Below are 24,563 nucleotides of genomic sequence, written 5' to 3' on the forward strand. Positions count from 1 at the left end.
GCTCACAGTCTTAATCCCCATTTTACAGATGAGGTAACTTAGGCTCAGAGAAGTTAAGTGACTTGCCCAAGTCACTTCTCTGGGCCTCAGTTCCCTCATCTGTAAAATGGGGATTAAGACTGAGAGTCCCCCATGGGACAACCTGATCACCTTGTTTCCTCCCCAGTGCTTAGAACAGTGCTTTGCACATAGTAAGTGCTTAACAAATACCATCATCATTTAGCACAGAACTTGACACACAGTAAGCGCTTAACCAATACTACACTATTACATATATATTATATTGCTCTCCATGGGCACTCAAAAAATATCATTCCCACAGTAGAGAAGAGCAGTTGAGGGGAACTAACCTTCCAATCATTCATTCATTCAGTCATCCTGATTTATTGAGCGCTTACTGTGTGCAGAGTGCTATACTAAGCACTTGGAGAGTTTAATTCAACAGTAAACAGACACATTCCCTGCCCACAGCAAGCTTACATCCTAGAGGGGGAGCTTTCATCAGAGAAGCAGCACGGCTTAACGGAAAGAGCCCGGACTTGGGAGTCAGAGGTTGGGGACTCTAATCCCACTTCTGCCACCTGTCAGCTGTGTGACTTTGGGCAAGTTACTTCACTTCTCTGGGCCTTAGTTCCCTCATCTGTAAAATGAGGATGAATCAATCAATCATATTTATTGAGCACTTACTGTGCGCAGAGCACTGTACTAAGCGCTTGGGAAGTACAAGTTGGCAACATATAGAGACGGTCCCTACCCAACAGTGGGCTCACAGTCTAGAAGATGAAGGATGAAGCCTGTGAGCCCTACGTGGGATGCCCTGATTACCTTGTATCTAACCCAGCGCTTAGAACCGTGCTTTGCACATAGTAAGCCCTTAACTAATGCCATCATTATTTTATTATTATTGACTGATGTTGGAAATGATCGATGTAAACAAAGATGACCTCATGAAGCCTTTAATCTCTGCAGTAGGTAGGAAGGCAGAAAAACCATCATTAGAGACTCAGTGAATTAATCAGTGGTACTTATTATCTATTCAATCGTATTTATTGAGCAGTTACTGTGTGCAGAGCACTGGACTAAGCACTTAGAAAGTACAATTCGGTAACAGATAGAGATAATCCCTACCCAACAACGGACTCACAGTCTAGAAAGGGGAGACAGACAACAAAACAAAACAAGTAGACAGGCATCACTGTGTGCAGAGCACTGATACTAAGCTCTTGGGAGTGTACAGTATGACAGGTTCATTCCCTGCCCACAAGAGAATCTGCATGGCCTAGTAGAGGATAAGCCTGGGAGTCAGAGGATACGGGTTCTAATCCTGGCTCCGCCACTTGCCCGCTGTGTGACCTTGGGCAAGTCACTTCTCTGGGCTTCAGTTCCCTCATCTGTAAAATTGGGATTAAGACTGTGAGCCCCACGTGGAAAAGAGACTGTGTCCAACCCGATTAGCTCTTATCTACTCCAGAGCTCAGTACAGTGCCTGGCACACAGTAAGCACTTGAGAAATCCAATTAAAAAAAAAACAAAAAACATGAGACTGAGGATTTTACAATCCTGGACTCAGGCCAATCTTTTTGTTTTTTCCCCCGTCTTTGTGACGCTCATTTTCATGAGGCCCGAACTTTTATAAACAACGCGTCTCTGGCAGAGAGACAACCAGCTGTGTCCTTTACTTTCCGCAACAGCTGATCTCCTTCTAGGAGAGGCTGCCCATTTCTTTTTTCAAAAAGCCTGACACTTTTTTGTTGGAGTTGATGGAGTAGAGCCGTGAAGAAGCAGTACGGTTTCGGAACAGGCCATCGCCAGGCGCAGGAGAAACCCGAGGGAAACGAGAGAAGGTGATTTTCTAGCTAAACGGCGATATTTTGGAAGCTGGAGCTTTTAAAAACAGATTTCCCCTCTGACTGGCATGATCCTTCCCTGACCCAGGGCAGGGGATTTGACTTCTGGGTCGTCTATCTCATCCCAGCTGCAGAGCACATCTTTAGTTGCAAACCAGATGTGACCAAAGACCTCTGTAATCGGGGGGGAAGGGAAAAGATTGCTTTGGGAACTGCTGAATTCTGGAGCCCCTCAAATAGTCAATCAATCAATCGTATTTATTGAGCGCTTACTGTGTGCAGAGCACTGTACTAAGCGCTTGGGAAATACAAGTTGGCAACATATAGAGACAGTCCCGACCCAACAGTGGGCTAAGTAAACCAACGGGAAAGCAGAACTGAATGGGGAGGTAGGATGGCCCAATGGATAGAACACGGGAGCACTTGGGAGGGGACAATACAACAGTGAACAGACACATTCCCTGCCCACAATGAGCGTACACTCTAAACTGAGTCCTGGTTGATGGTGCCAGCGTGGAAGAAACCAAAGTTCTCCCCTTTAATAATGATAATAATAACAATGAGGGCATTTATTAAGCGCTTACAATGTACCAGGCACTGTACTAAGAGCTGGGGGAGATACAGCAAATTGGGTTGGACACAGTCCCTGCCCCCCGTGGGGCTCAGGGTCTCAATCCCCATTTGACAGATGAGGTAAGTGAGTCCCAGATAAGTGAAGTGTTATGAGAAGCAGCGTGGTGTAGTGGACAGAATACGGGCTTGGGTGTCAGAAGGTCATGGTTTCTAATCCTGGCCCTGCCACTTGTCTGCTGTGTGACCATGAGCAAGTCACTTCACTTCTCTGGGCCTCAGTTCCCTCATCTGTTAAATGGGGATTGAGATCGGGAGCCCCACGGGGGACAGGGGCTCTCTCACACTTGATAAACCTGTATCTACTCCTGTGCTTAGTACAGTGCCTGGGACATAGTACGTGCTTAACAAATACCATTATTGCTATTATTACAATTAAGGTCACAAAGCAGACAAGTGGCGGAGCCGGGATTAGAACTAATGACCTTCTGTCTCCCAGGCCCGGGCTCTATCCATCACACAATGCTGCTTTTCCCATAGAGAAGCGGTGTGGCTCAGTGGAAAGAGCCCGGGCTTTGGAGTCAGAGGTCATGGGTTCAAATCCCAGCTCCACCAATTGTCAGCTGTGTGACTTTAGGCAAGTCACTTAACTTCTCTGTGCCTCAGTTACCTCATCTGTAAAATGGGGATGAAGACTGTGAGCCCCCGATGGGACAACCTGATCACCTTGTAACTTCCCCAGTGCTTAGAACAGTGCTTGGCACAGAGTAAGAGCTTAATAAATGCCATTACTATTATTATTATTATTATTATTATTATTATTATTATTATTTAATCAGTTAATAGGTTCAGTAAGGACGGACCAAATGCTCCACGACCTAGGTAAGCAGAGTAGCTCAGTGGAAAGACCCCCGGCTTTGGAGTCAGAGGTCATGGGTTCAAATCCCAGCTCCACAAATTGTCAGCTGTGTGACTTTGGGCAAGTCACTTAACTTCTCTGGGCCTCAGTTACCTCATCTGTATAAAGGGGATTAAGACTTTGAGGCCCACATGGGACAACCTGATCACCCTGTAACTTCCCCAGCACTTAGAACAGTGCTTTGCACATAGTAAACACTTAATAAATTCCAGTGTTATTATTTAATCAGTCAATAGGTGCAGAAAGGACAGACCAAATGCTCCACAACCTATCACCATGATTCCTTACTGCCATGATTGCCCATAGCCATGACTATTTCTCACCATGGCTGCCATCACCACGGCTGTCCTTCTCTATAGCTGTCCATCACCATGACTACCCATCACCATACCTGCCAATCACCATGACTACCCATCCCCAAGGCTGCCCATCACCAGGGTGACCCATTACCACGTTGACTCAACACCATGACAGTGGCTGCCAGTCAACCTACAAATCAAGCAAAAACTCCTCACTCTCAGCTTCAAGGCTGTCCATCCATCCCCTCGCCCCCTCCTCCCTCACCTCCCTTCTCCCCTTCTCCAGCCCAGCCCGCACCCTCCGCTCCTCTGCCGCCACTAACTTCTTCACTGGGCCTAGTTCTCGCCAGTCCCGCCATCGACCCCCAGCCCACGTCCTTCCAAAGGCCTGGAATGCCCTCCCTCTGCCCATCTGCCAAGCTAGCTCTCTTCCTCCCTTCAAAGCCCTACTGAGAGCTCACCTCCTCCAGGAGGCCTTCCCACACCGAGCCCCCTTTTTCCTCTCCTCTTCCCCACCCCCCCCGCCCTACCTCCTTCCCCTCCCCACAGCACCTGTATATATATATTTGTACAGATTTATTACTCCATTTTATTTGTACATATTTACTATTCTATTTATTTTGTTAATGATGTGCATACAGCTTTAATTCTACTTGTACTGATGGTTTTGACACCTGTCTACATGTTTTATTTTGTGGTCTGTCTCCTCCTTCTAGACTGTGCGCCTGTTGTCAGGTAGGGACCGTCTCTATATCATCATCATCATCAATCGTATTTATTGAGCGCTTACTATGTGCAGAGCACTGTACTAAGCGCTTGGGAAGTACAAATTGGCAACACATAGATACAGTTCCTACCCAACAGTGGGCTCACAGTCTAAAAGGGGGAGACAGAGAACAAAACCAAACATACCAACAAAATAAAATAAATAGGATAGATATGTACAAGTAAAATAAATAAATAAACAGAGTAATAACTATGTACAACCATATATACATATATACAGGTGCTGTGGGGAAGGGAAGGAGGTAAGATGGGGGGATGGAGAGGGGGACGAGGGGGAGAGGAAGGAAGGGGCTCAGTCTGGGAAGGCCTCCTGGAGGAGGTGAGCTCTCAGCAGGGCCTTGAAGGGAGGAAGAGAGCTAGCGCGGCGGATGGGCAGAGGGAGGGCATTCCAGGCCCGGGGGATGACGTGGGCCGGGGGTCGATGACGGGACAGGCGAGAACGAGGTACGGTGAGGAGATTAGCGGCGGAGGAGCAGAGGGTGCGGGCTGGGCTGTAGATGGGGAGAAAGGAGGTGAGGTAGGAGGGGGCGAGGTGATGGACAGCCTTGAAGCCCAGGGTGAGGAGTTTCTGCCTGATGAGCAGATTGATGGGTAGCCATTGGAGGTTTTTGAGGAGGGGAGTAATATGCCCAAAGCGTTTCTGGACAAAGATAATCTGGGCAGCAGCATGAAGTATGGATTGAAGTGGAGAGAGACACGAGGATGGGAGATCAGAGAGAAGGCTGGTGCAGTAGTCCAGACGGGATAGGATGAGAGCTTGAATGAGCAGGGTAGCAGTTTGGATGGAGAGGAAAGGGCGGATCTTGGCAATGTTGCGGAGCTGAGACCGGCAGGTTTTGGTGACGGCTTGGATGTGAGGGGTGAACGAGACAGCGGAGTCGAGGATGACACCAAGGTTGCGGGCTTGTGAGACGGGAAGGATGGTAGTGCCGTCAACAGAGATGGGAAAGTCAGGGAGAGGACAAGGTTTGGGAGGGAAGACAAGGAGTTCAGTCTTCGACATGTTGAGCTTTAGGCGGCGGGCAGACATCCAGATGGAGATGTCCTGAAGGCAGGAGGAGATTCAAGCCCAAGGTCCCACAGTAGACAAGTTGCGGAGCTGGGATTAGGACCCAAAATCCTCGGACTCCCAGGCCGGTGTTCTTTCCACAAGGCCAAGATGTTTCTCTAAGGAGGCGTAGACGTTAACGGAAAGTTGGCCGATTTAGTTGCCGTGGTGAACAGATGACAGTTGAAAGGAACCCCGCGAGAGGGCCGAGAAGCCCAAGGTCAAACAGCTCATACATGGTGGAGCCGGCTTGGAACTCAGGTCCTACTGACGCCCAGGCCCATGCTCTGTCCACTAGGCCATGCTGCTTCTCAAAGAGGCGAACTGCTTGCGCAAGTTGTTGGAGCCGCCGTGGTTGGCGGAGGCGTGCAGCGCTCGCCCCGAGCCCCGGGCCCAGGCGTGCCCGGCCCCCAAGCCCCTGCTCTTCTAGACTGTGAGCCCACTGTTGGGTAGGGACTGTCTCTATATGTTGCCAACTTGTACTTCCCAAGCGCTTAGTACAGTGCTCTGCACACAGTAAGCGCTCAATAAATACTATTGAATGAACGAATGACAACCCATCATCGTGATGGGCTGCTGCTGTTTCCCTTATTCATTCATTCATTCAATCGTATTTATTGAGCGCTTACTGTGTGCAGAGCACTGTAGTAAGCGCTTGGGAAGTACAAGTTGGAATCTAAGCAGAAACTCCTTTCCTCTGACTTCAAGGCATTCCCAGCTGCTCATCGGATGTTTTTTATTTTCCCCAGTACACCCCGCCTCACACGCTTTGTGTCTCCCAAGCTCCCATCTTACTAACAACACCCCGCTCTTGAGTCTGTCCTTGCGTACGATCTTTTGGTGGTCTGAAATTCCCTTCCCCAATTTCTCCTCTGTGAAAACCCTTGTGTAAGACAACAGAAAACGCAATCCTGTTTCACAATACTGAAAGTCCAAAGTTTATCTTTGGGTCTTAGAAGGCTCAGTGAATGAATGAATGTACTCTACCCACTAAGCTTAGTGAATAACACCTTTGTCCAGGAAACGAATCCATCTTTCGATCAATGCTATGATTTGAGGTCTATTAAGTGCAGAGGACTCAATTATAATAATAATTATTATTTTGGTGTTTGTTAAGCACCTGCTATGTGTCAGGTGCTGTTCTAATCGCTGGAGTAGATCCAGGATAATAATAATAATAATAATGATGATGATGGCATTTGTTAAGCGCTTACTATGTGCAAAGCACTGTTCTAAGCACTGGGGGGGATACAAGGTGATCAGGTTGTCCCACGTGGGGCTCACAGTCTTCATCCCCGTTTTACAGACGAGGTAACTGAGGCGCAGAGAAGTTAGGTGACTTGCCCAAGGTCACACAGCAGACATGTGGCGGAGCCAGGTTTCGAACCCATGACCTCTGACTCCAAAGCCCGGGATCTTTCCACTGAGCCATGCTGCTTCTGTTATCTGGGTTGGACACAGTCTCTGTCCTACATAAGGCTCACAGTCTGAATTCCCATTTTACAGATGAGGGAACTGAAGCCCAGAGAAGTTCATTCATTCAGTCAATCATATTTATTGAGCGCTTACTGTATGCAGAGCAATGTACTAAGCGCTTGGAAAGTACAATTTGGCAACAGATAGAGACAATCCCTACCCAACAATGGGCTCACAGTCTAGAAGGGGGGAGACAGACAACAAAACAAAACAAGTAGGCAGGCATAAATAGCATCAAAAGAAATAAATAGAATTATAAATATATACACATCATTAATAAACTAAATAGAAGAATAAATATGTACATATATACGCAAGTGCTGTGGGCTAGGGAGGGGGTAGAGCAGAGGGAGGGAGTGGGGGTGATGGGGAGGGGAGGAGGAGCAGAGGAAAAGGAGGGTTCAGTCTGGGAAGGCCTCCTGGAGGTCTGCCCAAGGTCATACAGCAGATAAGTGGCGGAGCCGGGATTAGAACCCATGACCTAGAGAAGCAGTGTGGCTCAGTGGAAAGAGCACAGGCTCTGGAGTCAGAGGTCATGGGTTCTAATCCCCACTCCGCCACTTGTCAGCTGTGTGACTTTGGGCAAGTCACTTCACTTCTCTGTGCCTCAGTTCCCTCATCTGTAAAATGGGGATGAAGACTGTGAGCCCCACGTGGGACAACCTGATCACCTTGTAACCTCCCCAGCACTTAGAACAGTGCTTTGCACATAGTAAGCACTTAATAAATGCCATTATTATTATTATTATTATGACCTTCTGACTCTCAGGACTGTGCCGTACCCACTAAGCCATGCCGCTTATCTGTATATATGTATATATGTTTGTATGTATTTATTACTCTATTTATTAATTTATTTTACTTGTACATATTGATTCTATTTATTTTATGTTGTTAATATGTTTTGTTTTGTTGTCTGTCTCCCCCTTCTAGACTCTGAGCCCGCTGTTGGGTAGGGACCGCCTCTAGATGTTGCCAACTTGTACTTCCCAGGTGCTTAGTCCAGTGCTCTGCACACAGTAAGCGCTCAATAAATAGGATTGAATGAATGAATGAATGCCGCTTCACTGATGATCTTATCTCTACCTAATGATCTTAGATCTACTCAGCCTGACGTAATGGACAGAGCCTCCACCACTTGTTTCCACCTTGGTTAAGTCGCTTTGTGTCTCTGGGCCTCAGATCCCTCATCTGTAAAATGGGATTGAGACTGTGAGCCCCACATGGGACAGGGGCTGTGTCCCACTAGATTTGCTTGTATCCACCCCAGTGCTTAGTACGGTGCCTGGCACATAGTAAGGGCTTACATGTTTTGTTTTGTTTTCTGTCTCCCCCTTCTAATCATCATAATAATGATGATGGCATTTGTTAAGTGCTTACTATGTGCAAAACACTGTTCTAAGCTCTGGGGAGGATACAAGGTGATCAGGTTTTCCCACGTGGGGCTCACAGTCTTAATCTCCATTTTACAGATGAGGTAACTGAGGCACAGAGAAGTTAAATGACTTGCTCAAACTCACACAGCTGACAATTGGTGGAGCCAGGATTTGAACCCATGACCTCTGACTCCCAAGCCCTTATTCTTTCCACTCTGCCACACTGCTTCACTGCTTCTAGACTGTGAGCCCGTTGTTGGGTGATCAGGTTGTCCCACGTGGGGCTCACAGTCTTCATCCCCATTTTACAGATGAAGGAACTGAGGCCCAGAGAAGTGAAGTGACTGGCCCAAAGTCACACAGCTGACAAGTGGCGGAGTGGGGATTAGAACCCATGACCTCTGACTCCAGAGCCTGTGCTCTTTCCACTGAGCCACATTGCTCCGCCACTAGTCTGCTGTGTGACCTTGGGAAAGCCGCTTCACTTCTCTGTGCCTCAGTGACCTCATCTGTACAATGGGGATGAAGATGGTGAGCCCCACGTGGGACAACCTGATCACCTTGTGTCTCCCCCAGCGCTTAGAACAGTGCCTGGCACATAGTAAGCGTTTAACAAATGCCTTGGGAAGCAGCATGGCTCAGTGGCAAGAGTCTGGGCTTGGGAATCAGAGGTCACGAGTTCAAATCCCAACTCTGCCAATTGTCAGCTGTGTGACTTTGGGCAAGTCACTTAACTTCTCTGTGTTTCAGTTCCCTCATCTGTAAAATGGGGATTAAGACTGTGAGCCCCACGTGGGACAGCCTTGATTACCTTATAACCCCCCAGAGCTTAGAACAGTGCTTGGCACATAGAAGCACTTAACAAATACCAACATTATTATTATTATTATTACCCCAGCGCTTAGACCATTGGACTTAACCAAGACTATAATAATAATAATAATTATTATTTTTAGTGTTATTACAAGCAAATGTGAAAACTCAGGGGAGGAGAGGTAGAGGAAAGGATGAAACGGTCAAAACACAAAATGGACTTGAAATCCCCAGATCGAGAGCTGTCTGTTGGATAAGGATGGTGTCCTTGCTAATTAACGCAAATCCACCCCAACTTTTAGCCCAGTGCTTGGCATATTCATTCATTCATTCATTCAATCATATTTATTGAGCTCTTACTGTGTGCAGAGCACTGTACTAAGTGCTTGGGAAGTACAAGTTGGGATATAGTCAGCAATCAGCCTCTAGACTGGAAGTTTGTGGTGGGCAGGGATCGTCTCCCTTTATTGCTGTACTGTACTTTCCCAAGCACTTAGTACAGTGCTCTGCACACAGGATGAATGAATCAATCCATCGCATTTATTGAGCACTTACTGTATGCAGAGCACTCTAGTAAGCACTTGAAGAGTCCAATTGACACGTTCCCTGCCATCAATGAGCTTTGTACAGTGCTCTGGACAAAGCCAGCACTTAAAACAGAGCTTGGCACATAGTAAGCACTTAACAAATACTATAATAATGATAATGATGATGATGATACGATGGAATGAATGAATGGAGGAAAATGAGAGAAATGAAATTTGCAAAATGCAGATTGAATGAGTTACTACAGGACCACGCCCCTGCCCAGCAGGTGTTGGAGTCAGGATTAGAACCCATGACCTTCTGCCTCCCAGGCCTGTAGAGAAGCAGCATGGCTCAGTGGAAAGAGCACAGGCTTTGGAGTCAGTGGTCATGGGTTCAAATCCTGGCTCCACCAATTGTCAGCTGTGTGACTTTGGGCAAGTCACTTCACTTCTCTGGGCCTCAGTTACCTCATCTGTAAAATGGGGATTAAGACTGTAAGCCCCACGTGGGACAACCTGATCACCTTGTAACCTCCCCAGCGCTTAGAACAGTGCTTTACACATAGTAAGCGTTTAATAAATGCCATCATTATTGTTATTACTCAATCCCCTAGGCCGTGCAGTCCCTACCCAACAGTGGGCTCACTTCTAGACTGTGAGCCCGCTGTTGGGTAGGGACCGTCTCTATATGTTGCCAACTTGTACTGCCCAAGCGCTTAGTACAGTGTTCTGCACACAATAAGCGCTCAATAAATACGATTGAATGAATTGAATGAATGATACTGTATTGCCCTTTCCCAGGTGCTTAGTCCAGTGCTCTGCATGCAGTAAGCATTTAGAACAGAGCTTGGCACATAGTAAGCACTTAACAAATGCCATAATAATAGTAAGAATAATATGCTCTGCATGCAGTAGGTGTTTAGAACAGAGCTTGGCACACAGTAAGTGCTTAAGAAACACCAGAAGGAAATGCTTAATCCACTGCTTTGCACGCAGTAAGCACTTATCATACATAATAATAGGAAGAATAATATGCTCTGCATGCAATAGGCACTTAGAACAGAGCTTGGCACATAATAAATGATTAGCAAACAGCACAATAAAATGCTTAGTCCAGTACTCTGCACGCAGTAAGAGCTTAGAACAGAGTTTGGCACGAATACCATAATAATAAGAAGAATAATATGCTTCACACACAATAGGCGCTTAGAAGTGAGCTTGGCACACAGTAAGTGCTTAACAAACACCCTAATAATATCATCATCAATCGTATTTATTGAGCGCTTACTGTGTGCAGAGCACTGTACTAAGCGCTTGGGAAGTACATGTTGGCAACATATAGAGACAGTCCCTACCCAACAGTGGGCTCACAGTCTAAAAGAATAATAGTAAGAATAATATGCTCTGCCCGCAGTAGGCACTTAGAAGAGAGCTTGGCACATAGTAAGTGCTTAACAAATACCACGATAATAAGAGGAATAATATGCTGTGCCCACAGTAGGTGCTTAGAAAAGAGCTTGGCACATAGTAAGTGCTTAACAAATACCATGATAATAGGAAGACTAATATACTCTGCCCGCAGTAGGCGCTTTGTACAGAGCTTGGCACATAGTAAGCATTTAATACTATGATAATAGAAAGAATAATATGCTCTGCATGCAGTAGGCACTTAGAACAGAGCTTGGCACATAGTAAGCACTTAGCAAATGCCACAATAAAATGCTTAGTCCAGTGCTCTGCATGCAGTAAGCGCTTAGAAGAGAGCTTGGCACATAGTAAGCACTTAACAAATACCATGATAATAGGAAGAATAATATACTCTGCCCGCAGCAGGCGCTTAGAAGAGAGCTTGGCACATAGTAAGCGCTTAACAAATACCATGATAATAGGAAGAATAATATACTCTGCCCACAGCAGGCGCTTAGAAGAGAGCTTGGCACATAGTAAGCGCTTAACAAATACCATGATAATAGGAAGAATAATATGCTCTGCACGCAGCAGGCGCTTAAAAGAGAGCTTGGCACACAGTAAGCGCTTAACAAATACCATTATAATAGGAAGAATAATATGCTCTGCCTGCATCAGGCGCTTAGAAGAGAGCTTGGCACACAGTAAGCGCTTAACAAATACCAGGATAATAGGAAGAATAATATGCTCTGCGCGCAGTAGGTGCTTAGAAGAGAGCCTGGCACATACTAAGTGCTTAACAAATACCACGATAATAGGAAGAATAATATGCTCTGCATGCAGTAGGCACTTAAGATTGACACATAGTAAGCGCTTAGCAAATGCTGCAATAAAATGCTTAGTTCAGTGCTCTGCACGCAGTAAGTGCTTAGAACAGAGCTTGGCACACAGTAAGCGCTTAAAAAACACCCTACTAATAGTGAGAATAATATGCTGTGCACGCAGTACATGCTTAGAAGAGAGCTTGGCACATAGTAAGCGCTTAACAAACCCCCTAATAATAGTGAGAATAATATGCTGTGCACGCAGTACATGCTTAGAAGAGAGCTTGGCACACGGTAAGCGCTTAACACCCTAATAATAGGAAGAATAAAATGCTCTGCATGCAAGAGGCACTTTGAACAGTGCTTGACACATAGTAAGAGCTTAGCAAATGTCACAATGACATGCTTAGTCCAGTGCTCTGCACACAGTAGGTGTTTAGAACAGCGCTTGGCACATAGTAAGCGCTTGGCAAATGCCACAATGAAATGCTTAGTCCTGTGCTCTGCATGCAGTTGGCACATAGAAGAGAGGTTGGCACACAGTAAGCGAAGCGGCGTGGCTCAGTGGAAGGAGCCCGGGCTTTGGAGTCAGAGGTCATGGGTTCAAATCCCTGCTCCGCCAAGTGTCAGCTGTGTGACTTTGGGCAAATCACTTAACTTCTCTGTGCCTCAGTTACCTCATCTGTAAAATGGGGATGAGGATTGTGAGCCCCCCGTGGGACAACCTGATCACCTTGTAACCTTCCCAGCTCTTAGAACAGTGCTTTGTACAAAGTAAGCGCTTCTAGACTGTGAGCCCACTGTTGGGTAGGGACCGTCCTATATGTTGCCAACTTGTACTTCCCAAGTGCTTAGTACAGTGCTCTGCACACAGTAAGCGCTCAATAAATACGATTGAATGAATGAATGAATGAATGAATGAATGCCATCATTATTATTATTATCATTATTATGCCATCATAATAGGAGGAATAATATGCTCTGCCCGCAGTTGGTGCTTAGAAGAGAGCTTGGCACATTGTAAGCTTTTAATAAATGCCATTATTATTATTATTATTATTATTATTATTATTATTATTACACCATAATAATAGGAGGAATAATATGCTCCGCCTGCAGTTGGCACTTAGAAGAGAGCTTGGCACATAGTGAGCGCTTAATAAATGCCATCATTATTATTATTATTATACCATAATAATATGCTCCGCCCGCAGTTGGTGCTTAGAAGAGAGCGTGGCACGTAGTGAGCGCTTAGCGAAGAGACACTTAGAAGCAGCGTGGCTCAGTGGAAGGAGTACAGACTTTGAAGTCAGAGGTCGTGGGTTCAAATCCCGCCTCCGAAAACTATCAGCTGTGTGACTTTGGGCAATTCACAACTTCTCTGGGCCTCTGTTCCCTCATCTGTAAAATGGGGATTAAAACGGCAAGCCCACCGTGGGACAACCTGACCACTTTGTAACCTCCCCGGCACTTAGAACGGTGCTTGGCACGTAGTAAACGCTTAATAAATGTCATCATTATTATTATTATTACACCATAATAATAGGAGGAATAATATGCTCCGCCCACAGTTGGCACTTAGAAGAGAGCTTGGCACATAGTAAGCGCTTAATAAATGCTATTATTATGATTATATGATAATAGTCGGAGGAATAATATGCTCCGTCCACAGTTGGTGCTTAGAAGAGAGCTTGGCACATAGTAAATGCTTAATAAATGCCATTATTATTATACTATCATAATAGGAGGAATAATTTGCTCTGCCCACGGCTGGTGCTTAGAAGAGAGCTTGGCACATAGTAAGCGCTTAATAAATGCCATCATTATTATTATTATTATTATACCATCATAATATGCTCCGCCCACAGCTGGCGCTTAGAAGAGAGCTTGGAACATAGTAAGTGCTTAATAAATGCCATTATTATTATTATTATTATTATTATTATTATTATTCGATAATAGTAGGAGGAATAATATGCTCCACCCATACTTGGAGATTAGAAGAGAGCTTGGCACATAGTAAGTGCTTAATAAATGCCATTATTATTATTATTATACCATCATAGTAGGAGGAATAGTATGCTCCGCCTGCAGCTGGTACTTAGAAGAGAGCTTGGCACATAGTAAGTGTTAATCAATCAATCAATCAATCAATCAATCGTATTTATGGAGCGCTTACTGTGTGCAGAGCACTGTACTAAGCGCTTGGGAAGTACAAGCTGGCAACATATAGAGACAGTCCCTACCCAACAAAAATGCCATCATTATTATCATTATTATACCATCATAATATGCTCCGCCCGCAGCTGGTGCTTAGAAGAGAGCTTGGTACATAGTAAGAGCTTAATAAATCAGTCAATCAATCAATCAATCGTATTTATTGAGTGCTAACTGTGTGCAGAGCACTGTATTAAGCGCTTGGGAAGTACAATCAATCAATCAATCAATCGTATTTATTGAGCGCTTACTGTGTGCAGAGCACTGTACTAAGCGCTCGGGAAGTACAAGTTGGCAACACATAGAGACGGTCCCTACCCAACAGCGGGCTCACAGTCTAGAAGGGGGAGACAGAGAACAAAACCAAACATACTAACAAAATAAAATAAATAGAATAGATATGGACAAGTAAGATAAATAAATAAATAAATAATAGAGTAATAAATATGTAGAAACATATATACATATAAATGCCATCATTATTATTATTATCATTGTACCATAATAATAGGAGGAATAATATGCTCCGCCCGCAGTTGGCGCTTAGAAGAGAGCTTGGCACATAGTAAGCGCTTAATAAATGCCATCATCATTATTATTATTATTGTACCATAATAATAATCAATCAATCAATCGTATTTATTGAGCGCTTACTGTGTGCAGAGCACTGTACTAAGCGCTTGGGAAGTACAAGTTGGCAACATATAGAGACGGTCCCTACCCAGCAGTGGGCTCACAGTCTAAAAGGGGGAGACAGAGAAGAAAACCAAACATACTAACAAAATAAAATAAATAGAATAGATATGTACATGTAAATAAATAGAGTAATAAATCTGTACAAACATTTATACATATATACAGGTGCTGCGGGGAAGGGAAGGAGGTAAGATGGGGGGGATGGAGAGGGGGATGAGGGGGGAGAGGAAGGAAGGAGGAATAATATGCTCCGCCCGCAGCTGGCGCTTAGAAGCGAGCGTGGCACATAGTGAGCGCTTAACGCCCCCCATGATCATAATAATGATGATGATGCTGAAGCTGAAATCAATCAATCAATCAATCAATCAATCAGTCGTATTTATTGAGCGCTTACTGTGTTGCAGAGCACTGTACTAAGCGCTTGGGAAGTACAAGTTGGCAACATATAGAGACGGTCCCTACCCAACAGTGGGCTCACAGTCTAAAAGGGGGAGACAGAGAAGAAAACCAAACATACTAACAAAATAAAATAAATAGAATAGATATGTACATGTAAATAAATAGAGTAATAAATCTGTACAAACATTTATACATATATACCGGTGCTGCGGGGAAGGGAAGGAGGTAAGATGGGGGGGGATGGAGAGGGGGACGAGGGGGAGAGGAAGGAAGGAGGAATAATATGCTCCGCCCGCAGCTGGCGCTTAGAAGAGAGCGTGGCACATAGTGAGCGCTTAACGCCCCCCATGATCATAATAATGATGATGATGATGATGATATGATGATGATGATGATGATGATGATGATACCGAGCGAGCTCGGGGACGGGGGAGGTGGGGGGTGGCGGGACGGGGAACCCATATTGTCCCGACACTCGGGTCTGGGGCGGGACCCCCCGCCCCCTCATGGTTTGAAGCACTGTTGGGTCGGGACCGTCTCTATATTTTGCCAACATGTGCTTCCCAAGCGCTTGGTACAGTGCTCTGCACACAGTGGGCGCTCAATAAATACGATTGATTGATTGATTGAAGAGTAGTGGACAGAAGTGATTTCCAGGAGGCCTTCCCAGGCTGAGCCCCTTCCTTCCTCTCCCCCTCGTCCCCCTCTCCATCCCCCCCCATCTTACCTCCTTCCTTTCCCCACAGCACCTGTATATATGTTTGTACATATTTATTACTCTATTTATTTATTTTACTCGTACCTATCTATTCCATTTATTTTATTTTGTTGGTGTGTTTGGTTGTGTTCCCTGTCTCCCCCTTTTAGACTGTGAGCCCACTGTTGGGTAGGGACTGTCTTTATATGTTGCCAACTTGGACTTCCCAAGCGCTTAGTACAGTGCTCTGCACACAGTAAGCGCTCAGTAAACGCGATTGATTTTTTTGGCATTTATTAAGCGCTCACTATGGTGCAAAGCACTGTTCTAAGCGCTGGGGAGGTTCCAAGGTGATCAGGTTGTCCCACCGCGGGGGGCTTACAGGCTTCATCCCCATTTTACAGATGAGGTAACTGAGGCCCAGAGAAGTGAAGTGACTTGCCCAAAGTCACACAGCTGACTGTCGGGACTGTCTCTATACGTTGCCGACTTGTACTTCCCAAGCGCTCAGTGCAGTGCTCTGCACACATTAAGCGTTCAATAAATACGATTGATGATTTTGGGTGGGGACTGCCTCTATATGTTGCCAACTTGTACTTCCCAAGCGCTCAGTACAGTGCTCCGCACACAGTAAGCGCTCAATAAATACGATTGATGATGTTGGGTCGGGACTGTCTCTATATGTTGCCTACTTGTACTTCCCAAGCGCCTAGTCCAGTGCTCTGCACACAGTAAGCGCTCAATAAATACGATTGATGATGTTGGGTGGGGACTGTCTCTATATGTTGCCTACTTGTACTTCCCAAGCGCCTAGTACAGTGCTCTGCACACAGTAAGCGCTCAATAAATACGATTGATGATTTTGGGTGGGGACTGTCTCTATATGTTGCCTACTTGTACTTCCCAAGCGCCCAGTACAGTGCTCTGCACACATTAAGCGCTCAATAAATACGATTGATGATTTTGGGTGGGGACTGTCTCTATATGTTGCCTACTTGTACTTCCCAAGCGCCTAGTACAGTGCTCTGCACACAGTAAGCGCTCAATAAATACGGTTGATGATGTTGGGTCGGGACTGTCTGTATATGTTGCCGACTTGTACTTCCCAAGCGCTCAGTACAGTGCTCCGCACACAGTAAGCGCTCAATAAATACGATTGATGATTTTGGGTGGGGACTGTCTCTATATGTTGCCTACTTGTACTTCCCAAGCGCCTAGTCCAGTGCTCTGCACACAGTAAGCGCTCAATAAATACGGTTGATGATGTTGGGTCGGGACTGTCTGTATATGTTGCCGACTTGTACTTCCCAAGCGCTCAGTACAGTGCTCCGCACACAGTAAGCGCTCAATAAATACGATTGATGATGTTGGGTCGGGACTGTCTCTATATCAATCAATCAATCAATCGTATTTATTGAGCGCTTACTATGTGCAGAGCACTGTACTAAGCTCTTGGGAAGTACAAATTGGCAACACATAGAGGCAGTCCCTACCCAACAGTGGGCTCACAGTCTAAAAGGGGGAGACAGAGAACAGAACCAAACATACCAACAAAATAAAATAAATAGGATAGAAATGTACAAGTAAAATAAGTAAATAAATAGAGTAATAAATATGTACAACCATATATCCATATATACAGGTGCTGTGGGGAAGGGAAGGAGGTAAGATGGGGGGATGGAGAGGGAGACGAGGGGGAGAGGAAAAAAGGGGCTCAGTCTGGGAAGGCCTCCTCTATATGTTGCCGACTTGTGCTTCCCAAGCGCTCAGTGCAGTGCTCCGCACACAGTAAGCGCTCAATAAATACGATTGATGATGTTGGGTCGGGACTGTCTGTATACGTTGCCGATTTGTACTTCCCAAGCGCTCGGTACAGTGCTCTGCACACGGTAAGCGCTCAATAAATACGATTGATGATGTTGGGTCGGGACTGTCTGTATACGTTGCCGATTTGTACTTCCCAAGCGCTCGGTACAGTGCTCTGCACACGGTAAGCGCTCAATAAATACGATTGATTGATTGATTGCTGAAGCTGAAAGGGCGGGCACCGGGGCACCGGGGGGCAAGGAGAGGCCGGGCGGCGGGCAGGGGCGGGCCTTACCCGGTTGGCACGGGCCGTCGTGCAGCTGGCGGAGGGCCGCGTGGCCGAGGCGCAGGGCCTGGCGGCTGAGCGCCTTGAGCTGGCAGGCGTTGGCATAGGTGCGGCCGTCGGTGGCACAGACGGGCCGGGCCCGCGGGCAGTGGCAGCGGCCCACCGGGGGCCAGCCCTGGCCAGGCCCGGGGGCGGGCCCGCACTGCAGGCCCTCGGGGCACGGCGGGTCGGCCGCCCGCCCGCAGGCCTGCCCTTCGCCCCCCCAGCACACCAGGCAGCAGCCGCAGCCGTCCAGCACGTAGCCGCCGGGGCACCGGCGGCTCGGGCACTGCGACGGGTCGCAGCGGGGCGGGCAGCGGCCGGCCGCCTCCGCCCCCCCCGGGGGCTCCGCCGCCCCGGCCCGCCCGCTGAGGGCCAGCAGCCCCAGGGCGCTCAGCAGCAGCCCGCTCGGACGCATCGGGCGCCGCTGGGCACTGCCCGGCCGCGGGGGACCCGGGAGAGGGGCCCGGGGGCGGAGGGGCCCCAGGGCAGGGCTCCAAGGAGAAGGGGGGTCCAGGCGGAGGCGCCCCGGGGAGCGCGGTGCCCAGGGAGAGGGGTGGAGAGAGGTGCCCGAGGAGACGGGTCCAAGAAGGGGTGTCCAGAGAGAGGTGTTCAAAGAGAGGTGCCCGAGGAGAGGGGTCCAAGGAGAGGAAGTGTCCAAAGAGAGGGGTCCAAGGAGAGGGGTTAGAGAGGTGAGCAAAGAGAGGTGCCCGAGGAGAGGTGTCCAAGAAGAAGTGTCCAAAGAGAGGTGCCCGAGGAGCGGTGCCCAAGGAGAGGGGTGTAGAGAGGTGCGCAAAGAGAGGTGCCCGAGGAGAGGTGTCCAAGAAGAAGTGTCCAAAGAGAGGGGTCCAAAGAGAGGGGCCCAAGGAGAGGGGCCCGAGGAGAGGGGCCCGAGGAGAGGAGCCCAAGGAGAGGGGTGTAAGAGGTGCGCAAAGAGAGGTAGGCAAAGAGAGGTGCCCGAGGAGAGGTGTCCAAGAAGAAGTGTCCAAAGAGAGGTGTCCCGAGAGAGGGACCCAAGGAGAGGAGTCCAAGAAGCGGTGCCCAAGGAGAGGGGCGTAAAAAGAGGTGAGCAAAGAGAGGTGCCTAAGGAGAGGTGCCCAAGGAGAGGAGCCCAAGGAGAGGTGCCCAAGGAGAGGTGCCCGGAGAGAGGGCCGCAAGGAGAGGGGCTCAGAGAGAGGGGCCCAAAGAGAGGGGCCCGAGGAGAGGAGCCCAAGGAGAGGGGCGTAAAGAGAGGGGTCCAAAGAGAGGGGCCCGAGGAGAGGAGCCCAAGGAGAGGGGCGTAAAGAGAGGGGTCCAAAGAGAGGAGCCCGGAGAGAGGGGCCCAGAGAGGGGGGCGTAAAGAGAGGGGCCGGAGGAGAGGAGCCCAAGGAGTCGTGCCCAAGGAGAGGGGCTTAAATGGAGGTGCCCAAAGAGAGGAGCCCAAGGAGAGGTGTCCGAGGAGAGGTGTTCTAACAGAGGTGTCCGAGGAGAGGTGCCCAAGGAGTCGTGCCCAAGGAAAGGAGCGTAAAAAGAGGTGCCCAAAGAGAGGGACCCGAGGAGAGGAGCCCAAGGAGAGGGGCGTAAAGAGAGGTGCGCAAGGACAGGTGCCCAGGGAGAGGAGCCCAGAGAGAGATGCCCAAGGAGAGGGGCCCAGAGAGAGAGGCGAAAAGAGAGGTGCCCAAAGAGACGGGGCACAAAGAGAGGTGCCCACCGAGAGGTGCCCAGAGAGAGGGGCGTAAAAAGAGGTGCCCAAGGAGAGGTACCCGAGGAGAGGTGTCCAAAAAGAGGGGCCCGAGGAGTCGTGCCCAAGGCAAAGGCGCGCAGGTTCGGAGCGCGCTGCAGCAGCTCAGTGTCCAGGGGAAAAGAAAAGTCAGGGGGCAGCGGGCAGTGGCGGCGTGAAATCAATCTGCGCTGGATGGGGAGCCCGGGGGCTCCCGGGGGTCCGGGGGCGGTTCTGGGGGGGGTCCCGGGGGTCCTGGGTTGGGGGTCGGGGGTCCGGAGGGCTCCTGGGCCGCCCGGGCTCTGCGGCTGTGGCCCCGGGGCCTGCGGGCCGGGGGTTTTAAGCCTGGTGAGGCCCCTCAGTCTCCTCCCTCCGAGGAGAAGAAAAAAGCCAACTGCAAATCTTTGCCAACCTGCCCGGCTCCGCTGAGGGGGGCACAGCTGGGGCCGGGGCCCGGGGCCGGGGGAGGGACGGAGGGGGCTTCCCGGGGTTCCCCGAACCCAGACCCCGCCCACAACCCGACTCCCTCCCCTCCCCTCCTCTTCTCCTCCCTTTCCTCCCCTCTTCCCTCTCTCTCTCCCTCTTCCTCTTCTCCTCCCTTCCCTCCCCTCCTTCTCCCTCCTTCCCTCCTCATCTTCTCCTCCCTTCCCTCCCCTCCTTCTCCCTCCTTCCCTCCTCATCTTCTCCTTCCTTTCCTCCCCTCCCTCCTCCCTCCCTTTCTCCCTCTCTCCCTCATCTTCTCCTCTCTTTCCTCCCCTCCTCCCTCTCTCTCTCCTTCCTCCCCTCCTCCCTCTCTCTCTCCTTCCTTCCCTCTCTCCCTCTTCATCTTCTCCTCCCTTTCTTCCTCTCCTTCCTCCCTCATTTTCTCCCTCCTTTCCTCCCCTCCTCCCTCCCTCCTTCCCTCCTTCCCTCATCTTCTCCTCCCTTTCCTCGCCTCCGCCCTCCGCCCTCCCTCCTCCCTCTCTCACTCTTCATTTTCTCCTCCGTCTCTCCCTCTTCATCTTCTCCTCCCTTTCCTCCTCTCCTCCCTCCCTCCTCATCTTCTCCTCCGTTTCCTCCCCTCCTCCTTCCCTCCTCATCTCCTCCTTTTCCTCCCTTGCTCCACCTACCTCTCTCTCCCTCCTCCCTCTCTCTTTCTCTCCCTCCTCATCTTCTCTTCTCTTGCCTCCCCTCCTCCCCCTCTCTCTCCTCATCTTCTCCTCCCTTTCCTCACCGCCTCCCTCCCTCCTTCCCTCCTCATCTTCTCCTCACTTTCCTCCCTTTCCTCCCTTTCTCCTCCTGCCTCTCTCCCTCTCTCCCTCCTCCCTCTCTCCTCTCCCTCTTCATCTTCTCTTTCCTTTCCCCTTCTCCCTCCCTCCTTCCCTCCTCATCTTCTCCTCCCTTTCCTCCCCTCCTCCCTCTCTCTGTCTTTATCTTCTCCTCCCTTTCCTTGCCTCCTCCCTCCCTCCTTCCCTCCTCATCTTCTCCTCCCATTCCTCCCCTCTTCCTTCCCCGTGTTTTCCTCCCTTTCCTTTCCTCTTCCTCCCTCTTGCCCCCCTCTCCCCTCCTTCCTGTACCCCTCTTCCCTATCTCCTCCCTCCCCACTGCCCTCCACTCCTCTTCCCTCTCCCCTAGGGATACTAATAGTCCTACTAAGGCCTAAGCCCTCTTTTCCCCAGCTCTCCCTCCCTTCTATTGATTTTTTCATTTTTATTTATGGTATAAAATAATAATAATGGCATTTGTTAAGCGCTTACTATGTGCAGAGCACTGTTCTAAGCGCTGGGTGCTGTTCTAAGCGCTGGATGGCACTTGCTGTGTCCCAGGCACTGTTCTAAGCGCTCTGGTAGATATAAGCACTTAGAACAGTGCTTTGAACATAGTAAGCACTTAATAAATGCCATCATTATTATATAAGCTAATCATTCATGCATTCACTCAATCGTACTTATTGAGCTCTTACTGTGTGCAGAGAACTGTACTAAGAGCTTGGGAAGTACAAATTGGAAACATATACAGACGGTCCCTACCCAACAAGGGGCTCACAGTCTAGAAGGGGGAGACAGACAACAAAACAATACAAGTAGACAGGGGTCATTACCATCAGAATAAATAGAATCAAGCGCTTAGTACAGTGCTTTGCACACAGTAAACCCTCAGTAAATACGACTGAATGAATTATAGCTATTTACACATCATTCATATGTACAAATATACACAAGTGCTGTGGGCAGGGAAAGGGGGTAGGGCAGAGGGAGGGAGTAAGGGCGATGGAGAGGGGAGGAGGAGGAGAAAAGGAAAACGCTGGTGGGGGGCTCAGTCTGGGACACCACAATTCGAAAAATGCTGGTGGGGGCTCAGTCTGGGACACCACAATTCCTGTCCCACAATGGGCTCACAGTCTTAATCTCCACGTTGCAAAGGAGGTAACTGAGGCCCGGAGAAATCAAATGACTTGCCCAAGGTCCCGCAGGACACACATTGCGGAGCCAGGATTAGAACCCAGGTCCTTCGGACTCCCAGGCCTGGGCTCTATCCACAGGGCCATACTGCTTCTCTGCTTCTGCATCGTCTATAAACTTGGATCTGTGACCTTTGGGCATTTGATATTCAACCCGCTCTCAGTCCCACAGCACTTACGCACATGTCTATAAATTACACATTATAAATGATTTATTAATATTAATGTCCATCTTCCCCTATAGGCTGTAAAGTCCCCGTGGACAGGAAACATGTCTACCGTCTCTCTATCATAATGCTCAGAGTACAGTGCTGAGCACACAGTGAGCACTCAATAAATACCTTTGGTGATAATACTATGTATCAAGCACTGTTCTAAACGCTGGGATAGATACAATACAATCAGGTCAAACACAGTTCCTGTCCCACGTGGTGCTCACAGACTAAGCATGAGAGAGAACAGGTAATATGAAAATTATTGTTATTGGAGTATTTTCTATATACAATAAGCACTCAATCAGAGCTATTGATTTTTTTAGCAGTAGTGTTTACTATGCGCCAGGCTCTGTACTAACCGCTGGGGTCGATGATGATGATGATAGTATTTGTGAAGTGCTTACGATGTTTCAAGCACTGTTCTGAGCACTGGGGTAGATACAAGATAATCAGGTTGTCCCACGTGGGGCTCACAGTCTAATCACGTTGGACACAGTCCATGTCTACATAATAATAATAATAATAATGGCATTTATTAAGTGTTTACTATGTACAAAGCACTGTTCTAAGCACTAGGGTGGTTACAAGGTGATCAGGTTGTCCCATGAGGGGCTCACAGTCTTAATCCCCGTTTTACAGATGAGGTAACTGAGGCACAGAGAAGTTTAAGTTTAAGACTGTGAGCCCCACGTGGGGCAACCTGATCACCTTATATCCCCCCAGCGAATAGAACAGTGCTTTGCACATAGTAAGCGCTTAATAAATGCCATCATCATCATCATCATCATCATCATCATTAAGTGTCTTGCCCAAAGTCACACAGCTGACAATTAGTGGAGCCGGGATTTGAACCCCTGACCTCTGACTCCAAAGCCCGGGCTCTTTCCTCTGAGCCACGCTGCTTCTCACCGTCTCAACCCCCACTTTACAGATGAGGAAGCTGAGGCCCAGTGAAGTGACTTGCCCCAAGTCACGCAGCAGAAAAGCGGCAGAGTCAGGATTAGAACCCAGGTCCTCCAGAGTCCCAGACCCGGGCCCTTTCCACTAGGCCATGCTACTTGTTGATTGATTGCCAAGGTGCTCAGCCAGAGGAGGGAGGGATGGCTGAAGAGATCAGGACCTGTGGACCTTCAGCATCTCAATTGTTATAGCCCTCACAAAATAATAATAATAATGATGAAGGTGTTCGTTAAGTTGTTGTTTGTTAAGTTGTATTTCAATCAATCAATCAATCGTATTTATTGAGCGCTTACTGTGTGAAGAGTACTGTACTAAGCGCTTGGGAAGTACAAGTTGGTAACATAGAGAGACGGTCCCTACCCAACAGCAGGCTCACAGTCTAGAGTGGGGAGACAGACAACGAAACAAAACATATTAACAAAATAAAATAAATAGAATAGATATTTACAAGTAAAATAAATAGAGTAATAAATATGTACAAACATATATACATATATACAGGTGCTGTGGGGAAGGGAAGGAGGTAAGGCGGGGAGGATGGAGGGGGGAGGAGGGGGAGAGGAAGGAGGGGACTCAATCTGTGAAGGCCTCCTGGAGGAGGTGAGCTCTCAGTAGGGCCTTGAATCATCTGCGTGATGTCAGCAGGGTTGCTCAGTGGAAAGAACACGGGCTTGGGAGTTAGAGGTCATGGGTTCTAATTCCGGCTCTGCCACTTGTCCCCTGGGTGACTTTGGGCAAGTCACTTCACTTCTCTGTGCCTCAGTTACCTCATCTGTAAAATGGGGATGAAGACTGTGAGCTCCCCGTGGGACAACCTGATCACCTTGTAACCTCCCCAGTGCTCAGAACAGTGCTTTGCACATAGTAAGCACTTAACAAATGCCATCATTAATTAATTAATTAATTAAGTGTTTACTATGTGCGAAGCACTGTTCTAAGCACTGGGGGGATACAAGGTAATCAGGTTGTCCCACGTGGGGCTCACATTCTTCATCCCCATTTTACAGACGAAGTAACTGAGGCTGAGAGAAGTAAAGTGACTTGCCCAAAGTCACCCAAGGGACAAGTGGCAGAGCCGGGATTAGAACCCATGACCTCGGACTCCCAAGCCCGGGCTCTTTCCACTAAGCAACCCTGCTGACATCACGCAGATGATTCTCGGCTAGGAATTGTGCAAAAGCACAGTGCATTCACCATCTCTGCCCTCAAGAGTGTTG

General features: G+C 48.3%; 1 protein-coding gene across 1 annotated transcript in view; it reads right to left on the reverse strand.

Annotated features, from left to right (window-relative positions):
* Positions 1 to 18,450, reverse strand: part of HTRA3 (HtrA serine peptidase 3) — an 84,036-nt gene extending 65,586 nt beyond the window's left edge. Inside the window, exon 1 of the mRNA XM_038745350.1 lies at positions 18,003 to 18,450. Coding sequence (XP_038601278.1) covers positions 18,003 to 18,450 — 448 coding nt within the window. The remainder of the gene's footprint in view (positions 1 to 18,002) is intronic.
* Between the last annotated feature and the right edge of the window lie 6,113 nt (positions 18,451 to 24,563).

This window comes from Tachyglossus aculeatus, chromosome 4 (assembly GCF_015852505.1).
Source record: "Tachyglossus aculeatus isolate mTacAcu1 chromosome 4, mTacAcu1.pri, whole genome shotgun sequence".
NCBI classification, from domain to species: domain Eukaryota; kingdom Metazoa; phylum Chordata; class Mammalia; order Monotremata; family Tachyglossidae; genus Tachyglossus; species Tachyglossus aculeatus.